Here is a 25,070-nt window from a genome sequence, read left to right on the forward strand (position 1 = left end):
TTCAACTTCGAGCTTCGACTCCTCATAGTAAGTACTCTTCTTCTAAACCCTGTCTATTCCTGCCGAAACCAGCTCGACAATGCCATATCTATCTATACAAGCCTCTCAACAACCAATTCTGCCCCCTCCCCACTCGAACTCTTCACCAATCCACCAGCCTCCAACTTCTTCTTCCACTTTCCAGACTCATATCGCGCGAGGATCAATGTGACCCGCGCGATCACATTCGGATCCGCGGCCCCCGCGACAACCTCTGATGTAGTGCATGTCCAGCGCCCGAATGCCCAGTTGAGGATGTAGTATGCCGATGCTGAATCTGAAAACGGTGGTCGCGCGGAGAGATCGTCTGAGGATGTGGCGGGTGGTGAAGAAGTTGAACAACGCAGGATACCCTTGATCCTGTAAACTTCCTCCTTCGGTGCACTTGAGAGCAAGGATTCGAGGGCTGAGACATCGGTAGTACCCTCCTTATCGCCCTCCAGCGTAACGGAAAGGACTTCAACCTCCGACTGGTGCCCGTGCCTATCCTTCCCATGCTCATGCTCATGGCCATTCTCATGATCATGATCATGATCACCCCCCTCCTTAACATCCCCCTCCTCCTTCGCAAAAAGCGCCCCATCAATCCCCAAGAGCACATCCTTATCAACCCTCCCCTTCTCACTCTTCACCCAAGCCGTCTCAACCTCCAAATCACCCACGCGATCAAGACACTCGTCGAAGCGCCGCTCCGAAACACCCTCCCACTTATTAAACACGATGAGGTCCGTATACCGCGCTTGAATCTTTGCTGTGTAACTTGTATCCTCGTACCCGGCCCAGTTCTCGACGTCGATTACAGAAACCACGCCGTCGAGGACATATGCCCCCGACCCGGTGCTGTCTGTGCTTTCGCGTGCAAGCCGGTTAACTTCCATCGCGAGTGTAGCAGGGAATGCACTCCCACTCGTCTCGATGACGATTCGATCTGGTTGAACTTCTGTCTTGAGTTGTTCGAGGGCGTCAGATAACTGGCCGACGAGGTTACAGCATATACACCCGTTAAGTAATTCGCGGACACCTGAAATAGCAGAGGTAGAAGCAAGCTGGGAGTCGATAGCGAGGTCGCCGAATTCGTTTTTCAAAAGCGCGAGTTTGTAGGATTTGGGGAGTTGCGGGAGGAGGTTTAGTAGCAGGGTGGTTTTCCCGGAGCCCAGGAAGCCGGTCAGGATTGTTATTGGGATTGGAGCCATTATGAGATTTAGGTGGTTATGAGGGAAAGTAAAGTTTGGTGTTTGAAGACGGAAACTACCTAACGGTACAAAAAAGATGACGGAGCGGAGGGGAAGAGAGAGGGGATCGGAGATGTATGCGCGCTATACCTGATCGGGATGAGCCCTACTACACCGGTGCCTCATATGTACTCCGGAATCAAGCACGATACAAGCCAAATCACAATTTTAAATATCCCTAGAGCTATGCTCGTCTGTTCTCTAATTGGGAAACTGTTTCCGCCACATAGCCGCCAAATTCTCAAATCCATCGCGCCTCTTCTTCAGAACATCATCGAACGCTTCTTGATCCGGAGCTCCGCCGATGATTTGATCGAGGCCCTGCTGTAAACCGTTATGCCTGTGTAGCAAACTGGTCGAGTGGCATTCCGATCTTTTATCCCTTTTCGCCCATGGTTGTGTTGCGGATTTCGGCTGTAGATGCCCAGATTAGTTCGCTGCTTTCTGGGAAGAGAGAACGGGTCATACTTTGAACAGCAGAGGGCGAAATCTCGATTATCTTGAGTTTACTCGTGTCTTTCAAATGTTCTCTTAGGCAAAGGACGAAGACGTTCAGCGCTGCCTTTGAAGCCGAGTAAGCGGAGACCCATGCCGCTGGGATGATGGCGAGGTTGGTGCCGGTACTATAATCAAATCAGTCAATATCCTTGTACAGTGTGGCAATACCAAGTGTATTAGGTGTAGCAAACATACAATATTAACTCGCCGGCGCCTCCTCCGCACGCTTTTTCAAGAACGGCAAGAAAGCATGCGAAAGCACAACAACACTATTGAAGTTCAAGTGCACTTCTTCATTAAACCTCTTTAGATCCCATCCCTCATCACTGGAAAGATTATAAGCCTGCTGAGTACCGGCGTTGAAGTACACGCAGTCGATGTCAGGATAGGTGGATGTAACGTTCTTGACAAATGCTGGAATATCATCAGTCTTTGAGAGGTCGAATGTTGTTGCGTGCGCTCTTTCGTTGCCGTATTTAGCGACAAACTCATCTAAGCGATGCCTGCGGCGCCCAACGACTGTGACATGACTCGACCTATGCCTGATGTTGCCCCGAGGACAAGGAAATGTTTGTATGGGAAGGCCATGGTGGTTGGTGGGTTCATGAGATCCGGTACGTTCATTTTGAATCGGGTCTTCTTGGTGTGAGTGATATTGCTTTGATTTGGTGCTTGTCACAGCGAAGGAAACCTTTAAGTATGGCATAGTGCTCCGGACTCCAGCGCCGTACGCGTATACGGTCCTTGTGAGCAATACTGACTGGATTGGAAATGAAGTTTGTCAACCATGAGGTTTGTTTCGGGGTATAGTGCTGGAACGGAACGTCCTCCGCCATATTAAGTGCCAAAGCCGAGATGTTGAATGCATTCCATAGTTCGAAACGATGCCTGAAGATGATAGATAAAAGGGAGAGGTATACAAGCACGTCCCAAACCAGCCTAGCGCCATCTGTCAGCCTTGTATGGCGGGAAACTGCCACCCCTCCCCGCTCTTATGTCACTGACGTCATTGTATGTCTGGGCCCTGCATCTACCCTGTAAGGCAGAAGGCAGAACAATTAATTGCCCTGGTTCAAGATCTCAAGCTCAGATTGAAGATTAACTCTTCACACTGCCATCAATCATATACTACCAGAGCTATGTCCGAGAACCCAGCCCAACAACTCAAAGACCAAGCCTACAGCGCCGCCTCCGCCTCCGGGCAGTGGGCACAAACGAATGTCGTCACTCCTGTTCATGCCTATGTTGCCGGCGAAGAGAAAGCGAGAGAACTAGATGGGAAGACGACTGAGCAGCTACGGGATACAGCTTATACGGCTGCCAATACGTCGAATGAGTGGGCGCAGGAGAATGTTGTGAGGCCGATCCAGGCTTATGTGCAGGGAGATAAACAAGCGGAGATTGGTAGGCTGCATCCGTCCTGTTTGTCCTTTTGAGAACCTGTTGCTAATCGTTCATTTGAAGAACAAGCAGCAAGCGAAATACCGGACGACGAGCGCGAGAAGATCGATAATATGGAGAAGGAAAAGGTTGCGCAGTTCCTCCAGGAGAGGCATAAGAGCAGCGCTCCCATCACCCGGAAATGAAGGGACCATCTACTAGTTCGATTCAGTGTACAATATGAGTTCATGATACATGATGTCTATAATGATAGATTGGAAGAAAATTGCATTTGGCGATTCATATTAGCATGTCCATACCTAGAGGACTGCCCTGAACCCGCGGTCCTGTGTGCTGTCAAGACCCAGGAAGTCAACAACTTGGCCTAGGTGGTCGATTCCCCAGAATCCTTCTTTCTCTCCTTTGGCGTTTGTGCATTCGAACCAGGGAAGACCGAAAGCACCGGCGTCGAATGCCTGCCGTGTGTTTGCACTTAGACGGGCTTTGAGCTCAGGCCCATTTGCCTGCATTCTCTTAGCACTTGATATTGCCAGGGTAGTAGAATCATGCATACCGCTTCAAGAACAACCCTTGTCTCTGATGTCCCTAGGACCTTCTCGAATATAGGCACGAAGCCCTCAGGCTGCGTAGCTTTCCCGTTGGCATTCACCCAGAACTCCTGCCAGACAGCCTCGGTAGTAGATGACAGCTTGTCTGGAAATTTCTGCGCAAGTACAGTGAGGGCGCGTTGCACAGCAAGCGTATTCTGCGGGAAGCCCTCCGGTGCGTCCTCTGAGATCGGAACAGAGAAGTAGCGAGCCCAGCGGAGTCGCTCAAGGTTGATCCATTTGTCTTTATCTGCAATCTTATTAGCCAGGGTATAGAGCGTGACCAGATTAGACCTACTCTTAATTCTGATGGGTGGCGTATTACCACAGGTCTGCATCAGCCCGCCGAGAAAGATAGGCACAAAGGTGAGCTCGCATTTGCTGAAGGTTGGTGACTTCTATGCAGTCGTCAGTTAGTGCAACTATGGTGCCACTAATATTGTCTTTATAGCGTGATTATATAGATAGATTGCAGGAACCCACCCGCAAGACATTGAACGCAATGTATGCGAACGGACTGACAATGTCGTAATATAGAGTAATCTTTGGCGCAGCCATATTTCATCAAATTTCAAGGAATTGATAATCTTGAAAAGGTGAAGGAATCTATTGTCAGTCTGCTCTTATAATTGCCGAACAATGGGATTGTTGAGGTGTTGAATCCCCGCTGCACATCACGGCCGGTTCAGTTGCCCCAGCGGATAGCCGAGGTTATTTTCTGATTATTCTATCATCATACTCCGGTCTGCTCAACGCGCAACAAGCCTCGACGATATGTCAGCTGTGTCGAGGGAAGGGGGAGTAGACTCGATTCATAATCTTCATATTTGCTTTTTCTGTTAGTGCTCCCTGTTCCGTCGGTATCGGTTGAGCAGCCAATTGACTCATCGAACGCGTCCATGCGGGTCACCGAAGAATAAGGCCTTAAGCTCGGACTGATATAGTAAGGGAGATATCTGAGGCTGGCTTAGGTACGCAATTTGCTTACAGGCCGCACTGAGAAATGAGGTCGAGGAAGGTACGACCGTGGGTGGTTATCCTGTTCTTGCCGACTTTAGGAACCATAAGACACAACGAAGGAAGGCACAATGGACGAAGCGCAGAGAAGGAAAGAGCATAGAGAGAAAGGAAGGAGCGATAGATCGCACCAGCCATACTCGATTTCAACTTGATCGAATTCCTGGGCAGACGTGACCAGAGACATTTCACATTTAACACGATTTCCATCAAGTGATTTGCAGACTTAGCATACAGCTTAGTTCTTGATTTTCAGATTACTGTGCATCAATCTACAACATGCGTAGTATTTCCGGCAGCGGCATTACGTGCAGCTCGGTGGACGACTCCTTGGCCCCCGGTGCGCAAAGGCTGCAAGATTCCGTGAGCAAGAGACGCCGCCATGCGATATACTTTCACCGGCCGCCCGTTTGGCGCTATAGCTCATTTCAAGATGGAAGTTCTTCACCGGAGATGTCCGAGGACCTGAACGGCAGTGATAGGGTCCCGGAGGAGGATCTCTGGATCGGCTCTCTGAAGTTGGCAAATGACGCCGAGCTTAGTCTCGCTCCATATGTGGCGCTCAACGATTCTGATTCGGACCATACAACTCCACTTCTGGTGAGGATTTCTGTACGGGTCAGGTTTCAAAGCTGACGCAAATAAACAGGAAGATCGAGCCTCCAACGGCGAACTGGTCCCTCTCAGCTGTCGACCCTCTGTCGCGGACACAACACCAGACCCTTTTCACCAGAGAAAGCCAATCTTCTGCACCCGCTTGCATTCATACAAGGACATTCGACTAGGACTGGGAGAGCCATGGGCCATTCAGGAAGGGTCGCTCGTCATCAGCATCTGCTCGGAGTACACTGTACTCGACGGCCATGGCCAGAACCAGGATGAGTTTGAGCTTTCCAGCGGTGAAGTGTTCGTGGTTTGTTCGTTGTATGCGGACCTGTGGGCACTTTGCGCGAAAGTCTCATTTAATCCTTTGCCTGAAGGCGATGACCCTCTGCGGGTTGCTTTCCTTCCGCTGTGCGCCATCACGCTGGTTCCCAATTATAGCGCGTTTGTACAACGCAGTACCACATACAGTCAAAGCTATGGCCCACACGAGAAATATCCCGGAAACGGACTGCCTGTAATGCCTCCTCGACGCTCGCATAGCCTGACGGCTAGCAGGCAGATTTTCCGAGGGCTGGATGACCCTATATCTTTACCTTCAGCTGCCCACGAAGCATTCCGAACCCTCGCGCTCAAATATATCGATGAAGATTTTGTGCCGCTGGACTCTACACTGAAGCCCATATTCTCACCCTTAACTCGACGCCGGCATCTGCTGCGGAGGGTACGATCCAGCATACTTCTGTCGAGATCCAGCGACAGTGACAAACAGCGGACGAGCCGAAAACACAGACAAAGCCCGAATACATCGCTCGCGTCTATATGCAGAAAGGCAAGCTCGAAGACCGATGGATGGCGAAGGCTCCGCCGATGGCAAAGCTCGTCATCAGGGAGTAGCCTGAAGCTCAAGTGGTTGTCTTGGAAAACCTGACCATTTGTCTACGGAGTTGTTTTCGACGGCGTTGTGGAAACCCAGACAGCAAAGCATCGCTAGCAGATGCATGAACATAGTTGTATAATAAGAATTATTAGACGAGGAACGTTGTCAGGCAAGTGTACCGTAACAATGAAGCTCGATCTCATCAACCTGTTCGTGCTCAGACGGGATTTCTATGCTGTGCAGGTGAAGGTCACGTAGACCAGCAGATTGCATCAGGCCAAAGAAGATGCTTTCGCTTTCGTGTCGTCGTTTCAGAGCGACAAGGATGAGGGCTCGTGGCGACTGTTGAATCAGACGACTCAGCACCGACACCAAAGCTGGTAGGCTGTCTGCATTATATGTGCAGTCTGATACGAGGACGAGATCAATCAACGGGGTGTCGAAGAGGTCATTAGGAAGTTCCTCCTCCCACTCCAGCGGCTTATAACGGATTTCCGAGCCAGAGGCTGGCTGCGCAACGGAAATATTCTTTGTGATAATTTCCTCGACTTCATATAAGTCTGTTAGTAGGACGGAGCACTGCGGTAGTAGTTCGGCTAACGCAATCCCCACGATACCGCACCCCGATCCCAACTCAACTACATTGAGAGATCTATTGCCTCCAACCTGCAAAAGTCCCTGCAGAACCGGACTGGATAAGTCCTGCCCAGCGATTATCTGCGTGAGATACATGCTTGAAGCAAGTGCGGCATCCCTGTAGTACGGCGGCAATACTTAGAAAGATTGATCAATTTCCCGGAGAGAATAAAGTCTCACCAGATATGCCGTGCGATGCTATTCCCGGTCTCCTCCCATATGCGCAGTTCCACAGACTGGTTCACGCGGAGGCGTCGTTCGATCAGCTTTTCAGCGACCAGCGATTGCGAACCTCCAAATGGCGCACTCCAGCTAGATACCACTAGGGGCATGCTACGCTGATCCAACAGCGAGTCTGACAGAGTCGAGTTGGAGTTGGACGCCGTGACTTGCATAACCAATGGCATCTGAGCGATTTTAGCAGGAAGCGGTCCCAGTGAAATTGGTAGTTCACGCTTTCCACCGTGCCACTGCAGTCGTTCCTGACAGTGAACATTCTGTTCATGCTGAGCAGGACGAAGTGTCACCAGTAAATTGACATCCTGTGTAAGGAATGCATCTCCCAGATCCGTGGTGATGCATATAAGCGCGGAGGCCGAGACCGAGCCTGGTTTCTGCTTCTGCAGCCTAGGTGTTTTGAGGAAACGAATGTAATAGACCATTTCAACAGCAGAATCGGAATTGGATATTGGACCTAAGGAGAAGCCGTGGATAAAAGATCCCTGTGCCTAAGCAGACGGTGGGAGTGGGCTGACTAAGGCCCGTGCATGACATCGCTGCCTCACTCTTCAGTTCTATTCCGCAACTTCAATCCTCAGGCTCCCTTCGCTGTCTCACCGTCCCAGCGTTCAAATTCTTATCGGTCTCCTGACTCTGAGTCTCCAGATCCGACTCAATCGGCGCCAGCGATATAAACGCTCATGGGACCTCCTGGATGAGGGAACAATCAATCTACTTTCCGACTTCCGCCCGGAACATACCTGCGGTAGGAGCTAGACCGTCCGGCTTCCTATCAACAGCCTACTAAGGCTGCAAACCTCCATGATGCGACCGCGCGACCCCCGAGTCCGTCAAACAATCAACCAAATCTCACACAACCTCGAATCCGCCAACGAATCCGCCCAAGAAGGCATCTACACCTTCTCCCACAACTACATCCTCCCCTGCTTCTCCGCAGTCGGGAACTGCGTCTCTTCATGCACAGCGCCATGCTTCCCCACCCGCGAAGACCACCTCCGGCGCCGGCGGCGCCAGCGCTACGCAAACTTCGACTTCTACGACGACTGGGACAATGAAGAGATTGACGATACGATATTAGGATGGGGCACTGACGAGCTTGATCGGCTTTTGGCGGGGAGCGGACTTGCGCGGGGGAGTGCAGAGCAGCCGAGACGGCCTAGGAAGATGAGCTATGGGACGAGGCGGGCGAGTCGCCGGAAGAGTGGCCTGCTTATACCGGATGATCGCGACGACCCGACTGTTATTCCGAGTTCGTCTTTCTTGGGATTCCTCGAGCGGTTTCCTTGGAGGTTTGGGGCTCGAGGATTGAAGTATAGGCCTTCTGCCGCGGATTTGCAGGAACATCCGACTGGGTTAAGACATGTGCATGAGGAGAGCCCGCTTATTGAGGAGGCTGATGAGGGGGTGGAGGTTGGGAATAGTGGTAATGCGAGATATCGGAGCTCGACGCAGTCTTCTCGCGAAACGGCAAACTCGCTTAGCTCTAGGGGTGACCTTATCATGAGTGATGAGGAAGAGGATGCAGTACCATTGGATGACGAATTTGCCATGGCTTTGACGCGCCGAATGACTGGACTGGAGTCGGACGATCCTGAGGGAGGCAAACCTGAGAGTATGCGGTCTGCGTCTGGGGCATTTAGTACATCATCGAAGAGTTCGAAGAGGAAACAAAAGAAGAAGCGAGGCAGTCGATTGCGGTCAACACCAAGCTCCTATGTTGATTCTTCACAGGACGCGGCCCCAATTACCATTGAGGACCTGAAGAGAGAGGACGAGGAAGCTGCTCGAGAAGAAGAGATGGAGATTGTACGGAAGCGGCTCGCTGCTCGGCAATTGGCTTTGAGCCGGGGTATCAGTGTAGAGGATGTCAAGGTATGGTTTGTAAGAACAGAAGAAGAGGATAATTCGAGCTAATCAAAGCCCAGACCGCTACTATATCTCCCGCTGCGTCAGCGGACGTTCACCGTTCTCCGTCCCCTAAGACGGTCCCAGAACTCCAAGGAGATATTGCACTCATCAGCACTAATGCCGCACCACCACGAGATGAACCAGCGCAACCACCATCCGAGTCTGACTCACGAACAGAACCTTTCCCACCTCTACCTGACACACCTCCGATCCACGAGTTCGAATCTCAGCACTCATCTTTCCCAACAGACCCAGTCCGAGACTCAGAAGTTCCTCTCACACCCGTCGACCCAACGCCCGAGCCAGACGACGATGAGCCTCGTCATCCCCGGGCTTAGGCATTCTAAGTCATTTCCTACTTCACTTCGAAAGCGCTGGCTTGCAGGTCGACCCAGGGTCTACAACTTATTCTTCGCTTCTCATGATACCACCTTTTACTCCATGTTTCACTCTACCGAACCTACTTACCTACCCTCTTACCTATTTTGTATAGTACCCTCGGTTATGGTTATGGGCATGGCCACGGTTACGATTGACGATTTTGATAATTTTATACCCATTACCCTCAGGTTCTTGGGGGGCTTTTGCTCCCATTATGATTTCATGGATTGCGTATCTTGTAACGAAGACACATTACTTACCTAGGTACTAATGCACCTACTCTGTAGGCCTGCACCGTCGTACCTTCTCTAATCGGTTGTGGGCACCCAGTTGGTCACGCCTTCCTATCGCAGTGTCGCACCTTCCCTCAGCACACGCCGGAGGGTCGCACCTTCCCAAACTTCGGTCGGTGACAGTTGCGCCTTCCCAACTAGGGCCTCGCACCTTCCCGTCATGAAATAGAGCTCTACATAGATACCTTATGTAGGGATGCTTTTCGACCATGACCGTCATCAAGACGATTCACATCATCAATTGCCGTGAATAGAGATATATCATTATCTATATATCTCCCCATATCTTCATACATCATTGCTTTTCTTGTTTGCCCGCAAAAGCCCCAAACCGGACGACTTCCACTTCCAGCGTCTCGGTATCAACCAAGATAAGTTCGCCCGTTTCCCGGAACTTCGGGATCGAGATGAGGCGGACTATCGGGATGGATTGATCGTCTGTCCCGCCCATCTCTGTGTCCGTGTCCTCGCCGTTGAGCTTCAACGGCGTATCGCCTTCTACAATGGCAGTGCGGAAGCGCGGCTGGTTTCCGGCGAAGAAGAGGTGCGGACAGGATTGCATGACGAAGGGGTCGTGGGTTTGGAAGGGGTAAGACCCTATATAACAGTTAGCGTCAGATCCTACAAAGGGTGTGTTGGGGAAACATTATGGGCGAAACGTACATAATGTATCAGGAGCTGTAGGGACGCCGCATCGCCACCTCAGCATAGCTTCCATAACCCGTATCCGGGCTTCGGTGTCGCCCTCTGTATCGACGTTGCCGTCTTCGTCTGCAAAGTCGAGGTACCGGAGGACATCATCCACGTTTTGCCCGCTGCTTCCCCATAGCCGCCATCCTTCTACGTCTCCTTCCCAGGGGTTCGTCACGCTGTCGAACCAGCCTGGCTCGGGCTTTCCCTCACCCGCGGGTGGTGGAGCGCAGTAAGCTCTGGCGCGGGGGAACATGGCGCGGTGGATCGGTTGTTGGGGGAGAGCGAAGTTTGCTGGGTCGCTTTCACCTGGCATGAGGGTGATGGGTATGCTGGGTAGAAGTTCCGCGAGGAAAGAGTCCAGCTGCGTGATTGGTGATGCGTTGTATGCAGATGCGTCGTATCCGTACTTCTTTGCTTGCGCAATCTTCTTTCCTGCTGCCCCGTCCGTGGCCGATGCCACTTCAATGGTGTTTGCTCCGAGTGAATTGCCCGCTATGACGAGACGGGTAATCGCACTAGCCTCAGGCGGAGGGCCATCTTCTTTTGACGACCCTGTGTAGCCGAGTAGGTAATCTGTCAAAAGCTCAAGGGCGAGGCTGTCACTCGATGTGCCGGTTATCCCAAGTCCGCTAACCAATGCAATCTTTCCTCCTTTTGGATCGCTGGGCGCGTTATCTCTCTCCCACCGCTTTGGCTGTCGAGCTAGGTCAGGAACCTTTATATCGATTGCCTCGAAATCTCCATCTTTGTTCTCCATTCCAAGGACGGCAATAATAGCACCAGTCGCTAATTGAACTGAGCGAAGCTTGCTCCCAGTCAAGCGTAATCTTCCGGACTCGTCTTCAAGCATGATCTCTGTCAACTCGGGGTGCGAGGGATCTTGGTATGTTTTTCGCGGTGGAGGGGCTGTCGTGAAGTTCTGCTGCTGTCAGAAGTGCATCGGAAACAGGAACGCGAGTCCTACATCTTTCGTAAGGTCGTCCAAAATATTTGGCTTCAGCGGCATCTCCATGTAAATTGTACCCGCAACCCAACACGGCTCTCCCTGTCGGACGTCCAGCACACGATCCACGCGATGCGCTCGCTCTCCGGCAATCTAGCATCCTCATGGTCAATTTCAAGATGTCTTGAAGCACTTCGCAGAGTTGTAGGGCATCCTCGTACATTGAATCCTTCCCATGCCTCCGCTGCAACCTTGTCGACTGCTGGCTTGAGCTTCGTGAGTCGCAAAAAGTACATGTCGCCATATTGTTGTTGGTATTGCCTATCCCCTCCAGGCGGGAGTTTGAATGTATCTAAGGGGTTGTATACGGAGGCATTGCGGTTGACAAGCTCGTATTCTTGCGTACTAGAAGCGATACCTAGTTAGTACCTCAAGCAGACGACAAATTTAAGGTGCGGAGCGAACCTTGGAGCGCGCAAGAACTCTTCCTCTGAAGAGTCCACCATATTGTGACCCATTGCTTTTTATACTCGCATCAACATCAAAAGGGCGATCATTCACAGTACCAAGGCCAACAGAATGAAGTGGTTGATGTTGAAAGGACTGCTAAGTTGAGTGGTTGTTGCGGACACAGAAAGCGGACTTGACGCGGGAGACGCGTCTTTTGGCGTTCCGCCATCATTTCCGCTTTGGGCCTGCGCCTGCCATCTACATCTACCTCAACTACTACACCTACCGCAAGATCTCGATCTTACCAAGCAAACAATGCTCCATTTTGAGAGCTGTGGAAAATTTGCTTTTCAGCGAGCAAGCATGACTTAGGCTCCAGGCCATTCCACGTACCTTACCCCTCGATGGGCCCCGGCGAGTCACGCCTCGCTCAACATTCCACATATCGAGTCCATGAGTTGAAACCTTGCTAGAAAGATGAAAGGGCAGACGGTCCTCATACGCTGCTTGGCATGTCCAAGGGGTCTCGTGTCTTAATATGCCTCACTAGGAATGATTGAGTCCATTATCCACTCAGGAAATACATGTGGCTGCCATTCTCAATCAGCAACATACTCTGTGGCGGGTTGAAGAATTTCGACCGTGGCCTGCTCATATACTGATGTCGTGCCTGCGAAGATGGTCGAATCTCTTGTCAATCAACCGTCAATTTGCACATTTGAACCGATAGTCTTTGAAGCGTTATCAATCTATACGATGAAGGTCTGCTCGTCTACTTCCCATACTCTGCGCAGCCTTCTGGTCCTGAGCCTTTCAGCATATGTTGTCGCGTCACCGATGAGCTTGGATGCGCTACACCAAAAGGCATTAGTCCGCAGCCTACCAGGGTCTGTCGCTGCTGCTCCGGCAGAAACAGTGGGCTACCAACCTTCGCCATTGCCTGCTCAAGACGAACCCTCAACAACGACAGCGTCAGAAAGCTCCGATCAATCGACCAATACAAATGCTTCAAGAACTGAAAATACAGATTATAACGATGAGAGTTACGACTTTAAGCAACAAATGGGAACCTCAGAGAACTCAGGCGACTTTGACGCGTATGTTCAGCTCGAGTCCGCCAAAGCCGTGATGAAGAAAGTCTAACTTGCTTTTTCCTAGATCACACATACACATCCCCTCCGTATCGGAAATGGATGCAATGATGATGAAGACCGAGACTGCTTCAGCGAGTAAGAGTTCAGCGCAGTTGCTTTTGAGCTTTGTGGCGTTTGTGTTGCTGCTGCATTGCTGATCGCTGGCAAACATATGTTATGCACTTTATGCATGGAGAGGATATGCTCAGGGCATGAAACATTTACTGTATCTTTATGATCACATACCCATTGTCAATAAGAGAATATACTACCAAGACGAATATGGACTTTTGACTCGCCAACTATATATACTTATCATCACGTGCTTAGAGAATGAACATGATGGGGGAACCCACCCCAAGCCCCAAACTCCGAGTTCCAACCTTCAACCCCTTCGACCATAACTTGAACCACAGAAGTGGCATATCTCAAGCACCAGGAATAATAATGCACAGCACATGACACTTTCTGCCAGAAGCACCATACCGTAATCCGGCCGGAGTAAAGAGGCCGCGACGTGAGGCGTTGAGTGATTGACCGAAGATCCCCAGGATGAGCCTCGGTCCGGTTCCCCGCATCTGCTGGAGCTGCAGTCTCCCTTTCATTGTTCATATGGCAGGGGAAGGAGCTATCGAATAGCCGATAACCAAGGAATTGAAGGGGTTTCCTTCTTATTTATCTCTCGCTGAGAATTCCTACACCAACCTGATCACTTTCAACACTTATTCTTGCAGGGGACTGAACACGATCAAGGTAAGGAGCGCACCCCAAATACCCCGACCGTCTTTTCTACTAACACCGACTCCCCAGACTCTCAGGCCACCGCCAAAATGTCCATCTCAACACCCCTGACCTCTCTCCTCGGGATTCAAAGCCCCGTTTTGCTCGCAGGCATGGCAAAAGCCTCCGGCGCGCCTCTCGCAGCCGCAGTCTCCAACGCCGGCGGACTCGGCGTTATCGGCGGACTGGGTTACACACCGGACCAAATGAACGAGATGCTCACGGAGCTGAAATCATTGCTTAAGGACAAGTCGCTTCCTTTCGGTGTAGACTTGGCTCTTCCGCAAGTCGGCGGCAATGCGCGCAAGACGAACCACGATTACACCAACGGCCAACTCGACCAGCTCATCGATGTTGTGATTCAGCACGGGACGAAGCTGTTTGTTTGTGCTGTTGGTGTACCACCGGCGCATGTGATCAAGCGGCTACATGAGGCGGGTATTCTAATCATGAACATGGTTGGCGCACCGAAGCACGCGGAGAAGGCACTGAAAGCTGGCGTGGACATTATTTGCGCGCAGGGTGGCGAGGGTGGTGGACACACAGGCGACATCCCATTCAGCGTCCTTATCCCCGCGGTCTACGATACAGTACAGAAGTACAAGAGCCCGCTTACAGGCGAGACGCCTTTGGTCGTTGCTGCCGGAGGAATCAATGACGGCCGCAGTCTAGCAGCAGCCCTGACGCTCGGCGCATCCGGAGTCTGGGTCGGAACGCGATTCCTAGCTACAACCGAGAGCGGCGCAAGCAAGATGCACAAGCAAGCTGTTGTCGGCGCGCAATACGGCGAGACGAAGCGCACGCTTGTTGTCTCTGGTCGTCCGCTGCGGATGCTACCAAACGACTACATCAAAGAGTGGGAGAAGAAGCCTGAGGAGATCGCGCGGTTGACAGCGCAGGGGATCGTGCCGATGGAGCACGACTTCAACAACGATCGGGACTTTGATCTTCCGTTCTTGATGGGTGATGTTTCGGGGATAATCAAGGAGATTAAGCCCGCTGGGGAGGTGCTAAAGGAGATGGTTGCCCAGGCGGCGGACGTCTTAAAGAAGAGCGCTGCTTATGCTACAGGGCCTGCGAGCAAACTGTAGTTACTGGTTACCTCATCGATATTACAGCGCAGTTCGACGGACACGGGGTATGTGATGTATATATTCAGTAAATTTATATGGTTTCAGACGTGTCTTAGATGCTGTTTCATCTAGAAGTACATTGCAACATGAACAAAACTCGAATCATGCAAAATGGCATCGCATATGTGCAATGAGGCAGAAGAGAGGGCAACACACCTGCAATTGAGGAACTAGCACGGAGAGTGACAACAATGGATGGTAGACAGCATTGCTAGGAAGAAATGTACTCTGACAGAGTGCATGCAACATGTAATTAGATATCCAAAAACAGGCCCAGCGCGATGTCAAGGTCCCTCCCTGCTCAATCGAAATTGAGGCAGGTCAAGCGATGACAGCTAGCTAGTAGACAGACTGCCGGATATACCAGTACCATGATAACACCACCTCTCCCTAATCTGTTGCCAGCCTCCGAATGCAGGTAAAGCGGATGTACCCCTCGGCCTCATAGAAGTCGGAATCGTTAATGGCATCCATTCAGCACGGCCTTGCCGTTCGCCCGTGCCTCCAAGAGGTTTGGGGGTGGCGGAGGCCCAAAGACAGGTTTCTCTGGCTGCTGAGGCGGCAAAGGGTGATCTCCGTTGGCGCTATCGACCTCGTATTCTTCATCGCTGATGCCCTCTTCGTCTTCTTCGTCTTCGTAATCTTCCTCGTATTCGCTCTCTGTTCCTTCGTCGTCGCCATCTAAATCGACTGCGAGACCCTGGCCGCGGCCCTGGGCTTGCATTCGTCTGCAGAGCGCTTCGAGGTGGTGGCTCTTCTTGCGCCATTTATCGAGCTCTTCGTGATTTCTTGTGCGTTCTTCGGCCATTTCCAATATGTTTCTGTTCGTCTGGTCGTGCTTGCGGGTGAGGGTGAGGTTTTCTTTCTCTAATCGTTTGGTTTTCTTGGACATTTCCTCCATTTCTTTGCGGAAGGTCAGGAAAAGCTCGTTGCTATTGTTGAGAGTGTCCTCGACCTGAATCATTTTATTACTACCAAGAATCAATCAAAAGGTGACCTGAGAAAAGCCGTACCTGTTTGAACTTTTCCACGTAGATATTCAGCTGGCTTCGCAGTTCGGACTCAGTGTGCGAAAATGTAGAGACTTGAGAGCTCAGCGCGCGGCAGCGAGCAGCTTCGTTCTCCGCTGCGCGCCGCTGCTCTTCGTACTTGGCGGTAAGACATTGGATTTCGGCGTCCTTGCTGCGCAATAACGACTTGTAGTGTAACTCGCGCATCTCGAACTTTTCACCAATGGTCTTGATCTTGGCTCGCAGACTGTACCACATGTTAGACAGTGACCGGGATGGAAACAGCCGAGTTGCCACTTACGCTTCGTCAAGGTCGATGTCAACTTTGTCGCTTCGAGGATTGCCCTTTGCCGCCATTACATCTTGAATGTCGTACAAAAGAGAGTCAAGTCGCTCGTTGACTATCGCACGGGCCTTTTTCTCGTTCTCCTCTAACTTCTTGTTCTCGTCCTGGTTCCGGTGAATGGGTTATTAGCCGCAAGTCTCGAGTCGCAAAAAAGGATCCAAGGTTAACCAACCTTGACTTTCTTGTTTTCCTTGGTAAGCTCCCGGCAAAGTTTCTCCAGCTTGTCCTTCATAGTAACGGTCTTGTTCAACTCCGACTTGCCCTTGTCCTGATCCTTCTGAAGCTGGTCCGCGCGCTTCTTACTCTTGGCATAGTCACGGTCCAACTTCTTCATATCGGCCAGTAGTTCGGTGTACTTTTTGTGGACAGTTTCGAGACGGGTCATCGGGGATTCAATATTGGTCAATAGCTGGTTCAAATCGCGAGTCGCCTTCTTCACCTCCCGCTCTACAACCCAACAGTGTTAGCCAGTATTGCCACGGAACACCAGAAATACCCGGATAGTCCAATCTAGCACCCGGAGATCGACCACGCACCGATTTCTTGCTCTTGATCCTTCTCACCCGCCGCATCCTGTTCCAACTGCGAAATCTTGGCGGCGAGAAGTTTCGACGTCTCGTTCGGGTCAGCGACCTTCTTCCCCTTGTTCTTCTTAGACATAGTCGTAGCCGACATGATTGGCGAGTCCAGTTTGTAGAATCGGGTCGAGACGTGGAGGTCGTTAGTTGTCCGGCGGAGGTGTTGTTCGGCGGAGGTCGCGTGGTCGGTACTTGAAGAAAAATGCGAAGACGGAACGGGTGGCAGTGGTCAGGAGTGTAATGTGTGACCGGATAGAGAGCCACGTCGGTAGGTCAACCAAAGACCAGAACTGTGTTAGCGATGGGCCTTTGGGCGACTATTGAGAGGCAATGTGCTCCACGGAGGCTCTTGAATCCCACACTCGCAATGAGCGGAGAAACCTTGAGGGACTTGCTGGGCTCGCAGAACTCGGAGCAACCGGGACCCCAGATCCTATGGCAACCAAGTTCTGCACAGCCGACAAAAACTCCGGGGGTCGGCGGCAGGTATTGTAGAGAGTATGGCGGAGTCGAGACCAACTGGCGAGTATGATCAAAGCAGAGACAGTCGAGGACTCGTTGGAGAGAGATCGAATCCAATTCGCAAGAGGGGATGACTGGTCTAACACTAAACTCGTTTCGGCTTTTGTCTTGGCATTGCCGTTTGTCATCGTCCTTGCTCTCGATGGCCAACACTCAACTTTCTTAATCTCCTACCATCCTTTCATCTCCTCAAATCGCAAAAGGCAACTATTGGAGCACTATTGATCGCCTTGCCTCGGCGCAGCTCTCTCTAATCCCTCGCTCCAGTCCTAGGTCCCGGCTGGACCGGTGCCATTGTACCCGCGGCATCGAAAACCACCTTTTTGGATAGCTCGAACGCATGCTCTCCGGTCGACCCGTTCACTCGACAATATGCTCCGCTCATACCTACAATTAAGCAGGCATCAAGCCCCAGCATTGCGCCAATCCGGACGGCTACTGAAATCCGCTACCTCATTACCTCGGTGGTCCCAGACGCGAACGCTCGCTTCAGTATCCTCAAGCTTACCAGAGGTCGGAGACCAGCTTCATGGATTCACAGTTGAGGAGAAAAAACATGTTCCAGAGCTTCATCTTACGGCTGTGCGATTAAAGCACGTCAAGACCCATGCCGACTACCTCCACATCGCCAGGGAAGACCGAAACAACGTCTTTGGCATCGGGTTCAAGACGAACCCTCCGGATGCTACGGGTGTGCCGCACATCTTGGAGCATACTACTCTATGCGGCAGTGAAAAGTAAGGATCTTTTACTTAAAACGGCTAAGAGAGAACAATACTGACTTCCTATTTTCTATAGATTCCCCATCCGTGATCCTTTCTTCAAGATGCTGCCGCGCTCCCTCTCCAACTTCATGAATGCCTTCACTTCATCCGACCACACCATGTACCCTTTCGCCACTACTAACCAGCAAGATTTCCAAAACCTGCTTTCCGTCTACCTGGATGCTACAATGCACCCTCTCCTCAAAGAGGAGGATTTCCGACAAGAAGGATGGCGTCTCGGACCGGAGGACCCTCGGGCGATTCAGAACAAGGAAGGTGGTCTCAAACCGGAAGACATCCTGTTCAAAGGTGTTGTGTACAACGAAATGAAGGGATCCATGTCAGACTCGAACTATCTCTATTGGATTAGGTTCCAAGAAAGCATTTTCCCCGCGATCAACAACTCTGGAGGTGATCCCCAATATATCACGGATCTGACGCATAAACAATTGGTCGACTTTTCTAAGCAAAACTACAACCCGAGCAACGCAAAGATCTTGACTTACGGAGACATGCCTCTGGCCGATCACCTCAAGCAGGTCGGCGGTGTCTTGGACGGGTTCAGCAAAGGAAACGCCGATACGGCAATTAAGATGCCCATTGATCTCCAGGGTCCTAAGAACGTGACTGTCCCAGGGCCAATCGATACGTTCGCCAGCGAGGACAAGCAGTACAAGACCTCGACTTCATGGTACATGGGCGATACCACCGACATAGTTGAAACTTTCTCGGCTGGTATCCTCTCGTCTTTGCTGTTGGATGGTTACGGTTCGCCCATGTATAAAGCATTGATTGAAAGTGGCCTGGGCTCCTCGTTCTCTCCGAACACTGGACTCGATACCTCAGTGAGACGGCCTATCTTCTCGATTGGTCTGACTGGCGTGAGCGAGGAACAAGCCCCTCGTGTAAAGGAGGAGATTCAGCGCGTCTTTGAAGAGTCCCTTGCCAAGGGTTTCAACGATGAAAAGGTTCAAGGCTTCCTTCACCAGCTGGAACTCGCCCTCCGCCACAAGACAGCCAACTTTGGTTTGGGCGTTATCCAGAAGACTCTTGGCTCGTGGTTCAACGGCTCAGACCCGATGAAGGAGCTCGCTTGGAACGAGGTTATTGATGGCTTCAAGTCTCGGTACGCACAGGGAGGCTATCTTGAATCGCTTCTGCAGAAGTACCTTGTAAATGACAACTGCCTTACGTTTACGATGGTTGGTACGCCTTCGTACAACAAGGAGTTGGATGATAATGAAGCAGTGCGGAGAGAGAAGAAGCTCGACGAGTTTGTTCAGCAATATGGCTCTCTCGAAAAAGCAGTCGCTGAACTTGGCAAGGCTGAACTGCAACTGCTTGAGGTCCAGGAGAACGCTCAAAATGCCGACCTTAGCTGCCTCCCATCCCTGCGCGTTGAAGATATCTCGCGTCAGAAGGAGCACAAGCCTGTTCGCGAATCCAAGGTTGAGGGTACTAATGTCGTCTGGCGTGAAGCTCCCACCAATGGCTTGACCTACTTCCAGGCCGTCAATGCTTTCGAGGACCTTCCTGATGACCTTCGCCTGCTCCTGCCACTCTTCAACGATTGCATCATGCGCCTTGGAACACCGACCAGGACCATGGAGCAGTGGGAAGATCTGATCAAGCTGAAGACGGGTGGTGTCTCAAGCTCGACGTTCAACACCTCGTCGCCCACGGAGCTTGGGAAATTCAAGGAAGGTCTTCAATTTTCTGGTTTCGCGGTGGACAAGAACGTTCCCGAGATGTTCGAAATCCTGACAGCCCTTGTCACGGAGACCGACTTCACCAGCCCCCACGCTCCCGCCATGATTCAAGAGCTTTTGCGAATGACCACCAATGGAGCGTTGGATGCTGTTGCTGGCACGGGCCACCGCTATGCTCTGAACGCTGCAGCTGCCGGTCTGTCGCGTAGCTTTTGGGCACAGGAACAGACTTCGGGCTTGTCCCAGCTGCAAGCTACGGCAAACCTTCTGCGGGATGCTGAAACTTCTCCTGAACGCCTTGCGGAGCTTATCGAGAAGCTTCGCCTCATTCAATCATTCGCGATGTCCAAGACATCTGGTCTTCGCGTCCGCTTCGTATGCGAGCCGGGCAGTTCCAGCCAAAACGAGTCTGTTCTGCAAAAGTGGATTGGTGGACTGCTCAAGATTCAGTCTCCCGCAGCTCAACCCCTTGGCCTGGGATTTGATTCAGCCCTGACCAAGGCCTTCTATGACCTGCCCTACAAGGTGTACTACTCTGGTCTGGCGGTGCCCACAGTTCCATTCACCAACTCCTCCAGCGCTACGTTGAGCGTTCTCTCCCAACTTCTCACTCACAACTACCTTCACCCTGAAATCAGAGAAAAGGGAGGAGCTTATGGTGGAGGCGCAACGAACGGCCCGGTCAAGGGTTTCTTTGCTTTCACTAGCTACCGCGATCCTAACCCCGCCAACACCCTCAAGGTCTACCAAAACAGCGGAATCTTCGCCAGAGACCGCGCCTGGTCAGACCGTGAGATCAACGAAGCTAAGCTGGGTATCTTCCAAGGCCTCGATGCTCCTGTCAGCGTCGACGAGGAAGGATCCAGGTACTTCATGAGCGGCATCACCCACGAGATGGATCAGCGCTGGAGAGAACAGGTTCTCGACGTCACCGCGAAGGATGTCAATGAGGCTGCGCAGACTTTCTTGGTCGACGCCTCCCGACGATCCATCTGTCTCTTAGGTGAGAAAAAGGACTGGGCTGAAACCGACGGCTGGGAAGTCCGCAAGCTTTCCATGGACGCCGAGGGTGCCTCCGACATCCCAGCAGGAGATGCCGCTGCCTCAGCATAAGCTTCATGCCACCATACCTCTCTAGCCCTTCATACCTTCCTATACCGCCATGTACCTCTACACTTACTAATGCTCTAACGAAAAGCCTGTAAATTAGACTTCAACATTTGCATGTACAATATCCCATCTCTTCACCTCATATACCAAACACCATTTATCATCTTCTTCTGGTCTTCTAGTCATTTTTGTTGCCCGCGCTCAAAAGAACAACCCGGTCCCGTCTTCAATCCATCCTCCACCATGGTCGAACGATGGGCCACCCGTCCCCGTCGGACAAGCGCAAGATCAATAGAAGCGGAATGTGAGCCTTCGCGGTACACTTCCTTCCTCCGTTTTTCAGACCCGCTCTGAATCTCTTTCAGCCTACGCAGGGCGGACTAAGAACGTGAGGACAGTCTTAGCATAGTATGCGCGTGCGCCCGGCTTGCTCTTTCCTTTTGTGCATATCCTGTTCCGTCAGTCGCGCCTTCCTTATTCTGGACGCACCCTCAGCAACTTTAGGAAAGTGCGATCAACTGGCGGAGTGACGTTGTTCCTTCCTATTTTACCGAAACAGGAATCGACATTCCTCGATATCCTTCAAGTCAGCACTAGGCACCTAAGTAAAAGGCATCTTCCACCCCAGTCCCTCAATTGCAGCCATCCAGACCGGCTTGCACGCCGCTATCCCCACATCTCCGCTCCGACTATAGTTTTCCTCGCTCTCGAGGTCCCTCCTCTTCCATATTGCTTTGACGGCGGCCAGGGTCGAAGGCACATTGCTCACTGGCTTCTTGCAGTTGAGAGCCTCGAACCATTCCAGTATCTGGACCCGATCTCCCTCTAGTACCACGCAGCTGGCAATGAACAGCGCCCACATTGGGTATGGCAGAAATGCCAGCAGAGGACCGTGCAATTGATGAATCTGGGCTAGTGTCGAGAGCAGTTTTGGAAGGTGAGTTTCTTGAATGATGGGGCTGTGATGGGGTTGAGAGGCTAGAGCGTGGTGCAGGTAGATCCAGGCTGCAGATTGGAAGGCTTGTGCGTGGAGGGATGTCCCACTCGTATCTGTGTCTCCTTCTCTGCCCGCCGAAAAGGCCTCTAGGCGCTTGAGACGGTGTTGTAGACTGATGAACTCGAGGGTTATATTGCGGGTATGCAGCGCCCGAGAGAGAGTGCTTATTGAAGAGATGATGTCGAGGAGTTCCGGGGAGAGCCCCATGCAAGGGTCCACCTTCATGCAATCACGTCCGGTAAGAAAGGGAAATATTGCAGGAACTTCGGTTGACCATCCAAGTAGATCTTGATACCTTCCTTCCTCGCCGCCGGTCGTACTGGTACCGAAGAACGTCACCCGCTCGAGGAAAAAGCTATACACCAGCTCCAGCACTTCATGGCTGAACGCGTTCCCGTCTCTGTCATATCTACTGGTGTAGAACTTGATAATCCAGAGCGCGCCTCTCATATGATATGTCCACTCTTTGACACTTCCACTTGCGATCTCCAAGAGACAGTGGAACATTACGAGAAGGAGCACTGCGTCTCGTTCACTTTTGGTTTGTGCTATAGACATTGCTTCGTCACCAGCGTATTGAGGGACCATGTTCCGAAGGTACCTGAGCGAGCGACATTTGTGTGTGAGGATCAGCTGGTCGTAGCGATCGACGTCTCGTTCTAAGCACTGGTTCCGGAGGATATGTGCCGCCCATGCTGTGCCCATGTGCAGGAGCCCTTCGGACTGATAACAAAGCGGGAGAACGACCGACTTCCACGGGTTGTCACCATCAACCAGCGACTTTCGAATGGTGCAAGTGTGGCTGACTGGTGTTTGTTAGTATGAACCAGTTCCGAGTCTATGGAAACAGACCGCAAACATACAATAATGAAAAAGAAAGCGATCAAATCCCAAAAGGGACGGACAGTCTGCTAGAGAGAAAGGAATCAAAGGGCTGTGAACTGGTCGCTCTGCAGTGCCCATAACTTGGGTCATTTCTAGTTCATGAAGCAGTCCTCGTCCATGGACGGATTCTTCATAAAGACAACGAATCTCATCCGAGGTTGTGTTCAGCCAATACCGGATGTTATGAGATTTTTCTGGAAGTAAGAAATGCGACGTCCTCTTTCTCTGCGTTTTGCCTCGGTCTTTGGCCGTTCTACCAAAGGCGATGCCCATGGATTCTGCCTCATGCTCCCACAGTAAGCGGATACCATAGTTGCACGTCAAACCTCGCTTTTGGCATCCGCCACAGGATGGTTTAACCTCTAGAGAGATATGAGCATTTGGAACTACTCATGCAGAGTGGATACCTACCGTCACATCTCCGGCGTCTTTCTGTAGGGCATTAGGGTTAGCGACAGCAGAACAAATCAACACTCAAGGCCATGACCGGAAAACGTACTTTTGCAGTTCCAGCAGCCAGTGCGAGTTCGTCTGATACTCGGTTTCGAAGACTCCATAATGGACAGTATACCTTGGAGAAGAGGAGAATTGGAGAAGAGTCCCGAGGTTATCATGGAGAAGCACTACTGCCACTAGTCAGCGCTTATCTCGCTCTGCCGTCCGGTTGGAAACCCCGATAAAGGATGATAACACTAAATTGATATCTATTATCTAGGCTATTCATCGGCTAAAGTCTACAGCACGCTCTTAATCGGCTCTTGCCACCCAGGCATGTCATTCAAATCCTCTGGCTTGAACGGATGCGGGTTCGTTGAGAAATCCGAAACGTCCAGACCAGGCCTCCACTTCCATTTCTTCGCGATCTCGGGGTCTAGCGTGCCCTCCATCATCTCAGCAATGTATTTACCCAGCACAGGCAGGAACTTGAATCCGTGTGCAGAGCCTCCGATGGCCAACTTGAGGTTCTTGTGGCGTGGGTGCGGTGTAATAAGGAAGTGATAGTCGGCCATGTCGCCGTCCCTGTCCAAGTCAGCTTTGATTGAGCTATAGCGATACTTGGTATAACATACCAGCAGATTCGAGTCTCAAACCACTCTCTATGAGCTAGCTCAGGAACGCACGTCTCCATCCATTTTCGCAGGCGAGCCTCGACCGTGGCCGGAATACCGTCCCTAGGGTTATCAGACCGGTACCGGGGCAGCGACACGCCCTTCGTTGACTTTGCATAGTTGGTAACAAAGTGCACTGCACCAATCTTCATGATGCCGTCTTCCTGAGGTGGGAAGAGAATCCCTGTTGACCGGCTATTAGCATCACTTCAAATTGTACACGGTCGAAACACTTACCACCCTCCAAATGATCCAAAATCGGCATATGCTTATACTTCTCGACCTCCTCCTTCGTCAACTGGATATGCCCAACAGCATGCCCCTTAGCCACAATCTGCCCTTCAAGGTCAAGCAGCGTCCCCGCCGCAGCACCAGCAGCAATTATAATCTCCTCCGCAAAGTACGCCGTCCCATCTGCAGTCTTCACACCCACACAAGCCCCCGTCTCATCATAAAGAAGCGTCTTCGCATGTCCAGCATCACCAGAAACATACTTCACCCCCATCTTCATCGCCTCCTTTGCCATCCTTACAATCCCCTCGCGCGCATTAACCCACGCCGCATTCTCACTCCAATAAGCCCTCCACCCTTCAAAACCACCCTTCATAACGGGCCACCGCTTATGTATTACCTCCGTGCTCACAAGCTCCGGTGGCTCAACACCAAGCTTCTTCGCGCTGACTGCGCTCGCCTCGATAAATGGTGCGCTCCGCTCTGTAGCGCCGATGATCCATCCTGTCTGCTTGTAGAGACCGGAAAATAGACCACTCGGGTCCTTCCAGATGTCGCGCGCGTCTCGGGCAAGTCTGGTGTAGAGGGCTTCGGGGTACTCGGTTCGTACGATCTTGTTGATGTCGTTTCCGGCGGCTTCGCAGGATGGCACGGGGAAGCGGTCGAGCACTGTGATGCTTTTGTAGCCTTTGACTGCGAGGTGATAGGCTGTTGATGTGCCGAAGGTGCCGCCTCCGATGATTATTATGGGAGTTTCGAGGGTCGGGGCCATTTTGGTGTTAATGTGACAGAGGAGAGCTGAGAAAGTGACTGATGAGAGAGCTTGACCCAGGCAGAGTCTTATCGTGGCCTTTTATGTACATTCGACCAGGTGGTACGATCTTGCAGGGAAGCTCGATGCGCCGTCTAATCCAGTATCCATAGCTAAACTGCCTCCACCATATCCTCCACGATGATCTGGC

The 25,070-nt window shown here is 51.6% G+C and overlaps 12 protein-coding genes across 12 annotated transcripts; 6 read left to right on the top strand and 6 right to left on the bottom strand.

Annotated features, from left to right (window-relative positions):
* Nucleotides 1-92: 92 nt before the first annotated feature.
* On the bottom strand, nt 93-2,357 carry BDV14DRAFT_189036 (CobW/HypB/UreG, nucleotide-binding domain-containing protein; the record flags this gene model as incomplete). Its single annotated transcript, XM_073771148.1, has 5 exons — nt 93-1,287; nt 1,486-1,595; nt 1,747-1,894; nt 2,009-2,256; nt 2,301-2,357. The coding sequence occupies 5 exons, from the start codon at nt 2,355-2,357 to the stop codon at nt 93-95; spliced, it is 1,758 nt and encodes a 585-aa protein (XP_073629232.1).
* A 551-nt stretch (nt 2,358-2,908) lies between these two features.
* Nucleotides 2,909-3,355, top strand: BDV14DRAFT_199067 (uncharacterized protein; the record flags this gene model as incomplete). Its single annotated transcript, XM_073773153.1, has 2 exons — nt 2,909-3,173; nt 3,234-3,355. The coding sequence occupies 2 exons, from the start codon at nt 2,909-2,911 to the stop codon at nt 3,353-3,355; spliced, it is 387 nt and encodes a 128-aa protein (XP_073629233.1).
* A 114-nt stretch (nt 3,356-3,469) lies between these two features.
* Nucleotides 3,470-4,856, bottom strand: BDV14DRAFT_208276 (putative 2-hydroxychromene-2-carboxylate isomerase; the record flags this gene model as incomplete). Its single annotated transcript, XM_073775352.1, has 4 exons — nt 4,241-4,856; nt 4,056-4,155; nt 3,724-4,007; nt 3,470-3,673 (listed from the first exon to the last, which is right to left on the bottom strand). Exons 1-4 carry the CDS (start codon nt 4,313-4,315, stop codon nt 3,470-3,472), a joined length of 663 nt encoding a protein of 220 aa, XP_073629234.1. The 5' UTR covers nt 4,316-4,856.
* A 197-nt stretch (nt 4,857-5,053) lies between these two features.
* On the top strand, nt 5,054-6,365 carry BDV14DRAFT_208280 (uncharacterized protein; the record flags this gene model as incomplete). Its single annotated transcript, XM_073775353.1, has 2 exons — nt 5,054-5,374; nt 5,424-6,365. The coding sequence occupies 2 exons, from the start codon at nt 5,054-5,056 to the stop codon at nt 6,306-6,308; spliced, it is 1,206 nt and encodes a 401-aa protein (XP_073629235.1). The 3' UTR covers nt 6,309-6,365.
* BDV14DRAFT_46720 (protein N-lysine methyltransferase family protein) lies at nt 6,366-7,598 on the bottom strand. Its single transcript, XM_073776838.1, has 2 exons — nt 7,074-7,598; nt 6,366-7,011 (listed from the first exon to the last, which is right to left on the bottom strand). Exons 1-2 carry the CDS (start codon nt 7,553-7,555, stop codon nt 6,423-6,425), a joined length of 1,071 nt encoding a protein of 356 aa, XP_073629236.1. The 5' UTR covers nt 7,556-7,598; the 3' UTR covers nt 6,366-6,422.
* A 112-nt stretch (nt 7,599-7,710) lies between these two features.
* Nucleotides 7,711-9,932, top strand: BDV14DRAFT_171356 (uncharacterized protein). Its single transcript, XM_073768379.1, has 2 exons — nt 7,711-9,005; nt 9,059-9,932. Exons 1-2 carry the CDS (start codon nt 7,935-7,937, stop codon nt 9,377-9,379), a joined length of 1,392 nt encoding a protein of 463 aa, XP_073629237.1. The 5' UTR covers nt 7,711-7,934; the 3' UTR covers nt 9,380-9,932.
* BDV14DRAFT_171361 (DNA-directed DNA polymerase delta subunit POL31) lies at nt 9,933-11,969 on the bottom strand. Its single transcript, XM_073768380.1, has 5 exons — nt 11,817-11,969; nt 11,573-11,756; nt 11,373-11,504; nt 10,379-11,327; nt 9,933-10,312 (listed from the first exon to the last, which is right to left on the bottom strand). Exons 1-5 carry the CDS (start codon nt 11,867-11,869, stop codon nt 10,011-10,013), a joined length of 1,620 nt encoding a protein of 539 aa, XP_073629238.1. The 5' UTR covers nt 11,870-11,969; the 3' UTR covers nt 9,933-10,010.
* A 173-nt stretch (nt 11,970-12,142) lies between these two features.
* On the top strand, nt 12,143-13,144 carry BDV14DRAFT_171363 (uncharacterized protein). Its single transcript, XM_073768381.1, has 2 exons — nt 12,143-12,898; nt 12,960-13,144. The coding sequence occupies exons 1-2, from the start codon at nt 12,480-12,482 to the stop codon at nt 13,090-13,092; spliced, it is 552 nt and encodes a 183-aa protein (XP_073629239.1). The 5' UTR covers nt 12,143-12,479; the 3' UTR covers nt 13,093-13,144.
* Nucleotides 13,145-13,500: 356 nt separating this feature from the next.
* Nucleotides 13,501-15,056, top strand: BDV14DRAFT_46793 (NAD(P)H-dependent flavin oxidoreductase). Its single transcript, XM_073776839.1, has 2 exons — nt 13,501-13,687; nt 13,745-15,056. The coding sequence occupies exon 2, from the start codon at nt 13,765-13,767 to the stop codon at nt 14,803-14,805; it is 1,041 nt and encodes a 346-aa protein (XP_073629240.1). The 5' UTR covers nt 13,501-13,687; nt 13,745-13,764; the 3' UTR covers nt 14,806-15,056.
* Nucleotides 14,854-17,333, bottom strand: BDV14DRAFT_171366 (taxilin). Its single transcript, XM_073768382.1, has 5 exons — nt 16,740-17,333; nt 16,376-16,650; nt 16,159-16,307; nt 15,861-16,104; nt 14,854-15,802 (listed from the first exon to the last, which is right to left on the bottom strand). The coding sequence occupies exons 1-5, from the start codon at nt 16,876-16,878 to the stop codon at nt 15,308-15,310; spliced, it is 1,302 nt and encodes a 433-aa protein (XP_073629241.1). The 5' UTR covers nt 16,879-17,333; the 3' UTR covers nt 14,854-15,307.
* Nucleotides 17,334-17,473: 140 nt separating this feature from the next.
* On the top strand, nt 17,474-21,188 carry cym1 (pitrilysin family metalloprotease cym1). Its single transcript, XM_073776840.1, has 2 exons — nt 17,474-18,040; nt 18,102-21,188. The coding sequence occupies exons 1-2, from the start codon at nt 17,676-17,678 to the stop codon at nt 20,887-20,889; spliced, it is 3,153 nt and encodes a 1,050-aa protein (XP_073629242.1). The 5' UTR covers nt 17,474-17,675; the 3' UTR covers nt 20,890-21,188.
* Nucleotides 21,189-23,475: 2,287 nt separating this feature from the next.
* On the bottom strand, nt 23,476-25,057 carry BDV14DRAFT_46812 (NAD(P)/FAD-dependent oxidoreductase). The gene is made up of 3 exons (XM_073776841.1): nt 24,115-25,057; nt 23,839-24,061; nt 23,476-23,788 (listed from the first exon to the last, which is right to left on the bottom strand). Exons 1-3 carry the CDS (start codon nt 24,878-24,880, stop codon nt 23,503-23,505), a joined length of 1,275 nt encoding a protein of 424 aa, XP_073629243.1. The 5' UTR covers nt 24,881-25,057; the 3' UTR covers nt 23,476-23,502.
* Between the last annotated feature and the right edge of the window lie 13 nt (nt 25,058-25,070).

This window comes from Aspergillus stella-maris (genome assembly GCF_047715825.1).
Source record: "Aspergillus stella-maris strain CBS 113639 unplaced genomic scaffold BDV14scaffold_20, whole genome shotgun sequence".
Lineage (NCBI taxonomy): Eukaryota > Fungi > Ascomycota > Eurotiomycetes > Eurotiales > Aspergillaceae > Aspergillus > Aspergillus stella-maris.

Excerpts from the sequence above, each read along its gene's own strand:
- BDV14DRAFT_46720 (XM_073776838.1), bottom strand. The coding sequence starts at position 7,555 with ATGGTCTATTACATTCGTTTCCTCAAAACACCTAGGCTGCAGAAGCAG. Across the intron at positions 7,012-7,073 it reads AGCATCGCACGGCATATCTG|GGATGCCGCACTTGCTTCAA; the intron begins GTGAGACTTTAT and ends GCCGTACTACAG.
- BDV14DRAFT_171356 (XM_073768379.1), top strand. The coding sequence starts at position 7,935 with ATGATGCGACCGCGCGACCCCCGAGTCCGTCAAACAATCAACCAAATC. Across the intron at positions 9,006-9,058 it reads TCAGTGTAGAGGATGTCAAG|ACCGCTACTATATCTCCCGC; the intron begins GTATGGTTTGTA and ends ATCAAAGCCCAG.
- BDV14DRAFT_171361 (XM_073768380.1), bottom strand. The coding sequence starts at position 11,869 with ATGGGTCACAATATGGTGGACTCTTCAGAGGAAGAGTTCTTGCGCGCT. Across the intron at positions 11,757-11,816 it reads GAGTTCTTGCGCGCTCCAAG|TACGCAAGAATACGAGCTTG; the intron begins GTTCGCTCCGCA and ends TATCGCTTCTAG. Across the intron at positions 10,313-10,378 it reads TACAGCTCCTGATACATTAT|GGTCTTACCCCTTCCAAACC; the intron begins GTACGTTTCGCC and ends ACTGTTATATAG.
- BDV14DRAFT_171363 (XM_073768381.1), top strand. The coding sequence starts at position 12,480 with ATGGTCGAATCTCTTGTCAATCAACCGTCAATTTGCACATTTGAACCG. Across the intron at positions 12,899-12,959 it reads AACTCAGGCGACTTTGACGC|ATCACACATACACATCCCCT; the intron begins GTATGTTCAGCT and ends GCTTTTTCCTAG.
- BDV14DRAFT_46793 (XM_073776839.1), top strand. The coding sequence starts at position 13,765 with ATGTCCATCTCAACACCCCTGACCTCTCTCCTCGGGATTCAAAGCCCC.
- BDV14DRAFT_171366 (XM_073768382.1), bottom strand. The coding sequence starts at position 16,878 with ATGTCGGCTACGACTATGTCTAAGAAGAACAAGGGGAAGAAGGTCGCT. Across the intron at positions 16,651-16,739 it reads GGATCAAGAGCAAGAAATCG|AGCGGGAGGTGAAGAAGGCG; the intron begins GTGCGTGGTCGA and ends GTTGGGTTGTAG. Across the intron at positions 15,803-15,860 it reads ACGTGGAAAAGTTCAAACAG|GTCGAGGACACTCTCAACAA; the intron begins GTACGGCTTTTC and ends AAAATGATTCAG.
- cym1 (XM_073776840.1), top strand. The coding sequence starts at position 17,676 with ATGCTCCGCTCATACCTACAATTAAGCAGGCATCAAGCCCCAGCATTG. Across the intron at positions 18,041-18,101 it reads ACTCTATGCGGCAGTGAAAA|ATTCCCCATCCGTGATCCTT; the intron begins GTAAGGATCTTT and ends TATTTTCTATAG.
- BDV14DRAFT_46812 (XM_073776841.1), bottom strand. The coding sequence starts at position 24,880 with ATGGCCCCGACCCTCGAAACTCCCATAATAATCATCGGAGGCGGCACC. Across the intron at positions 24,062-24,114 it reads TTTGGATCATTTGGAGGGTG|GGATTCTCTTCCCACCTCAG; the intron begins GTAAGTGTTTCG and ends GCCGGTCAACAG. Across the intron at positions 23,789-23,838 it reads TTTGAGACTCGAATCTGCTG|GGACGGCGACATGGCCGACT; the intron begins GTATGTTATACC and ends TGACTTGGACAG.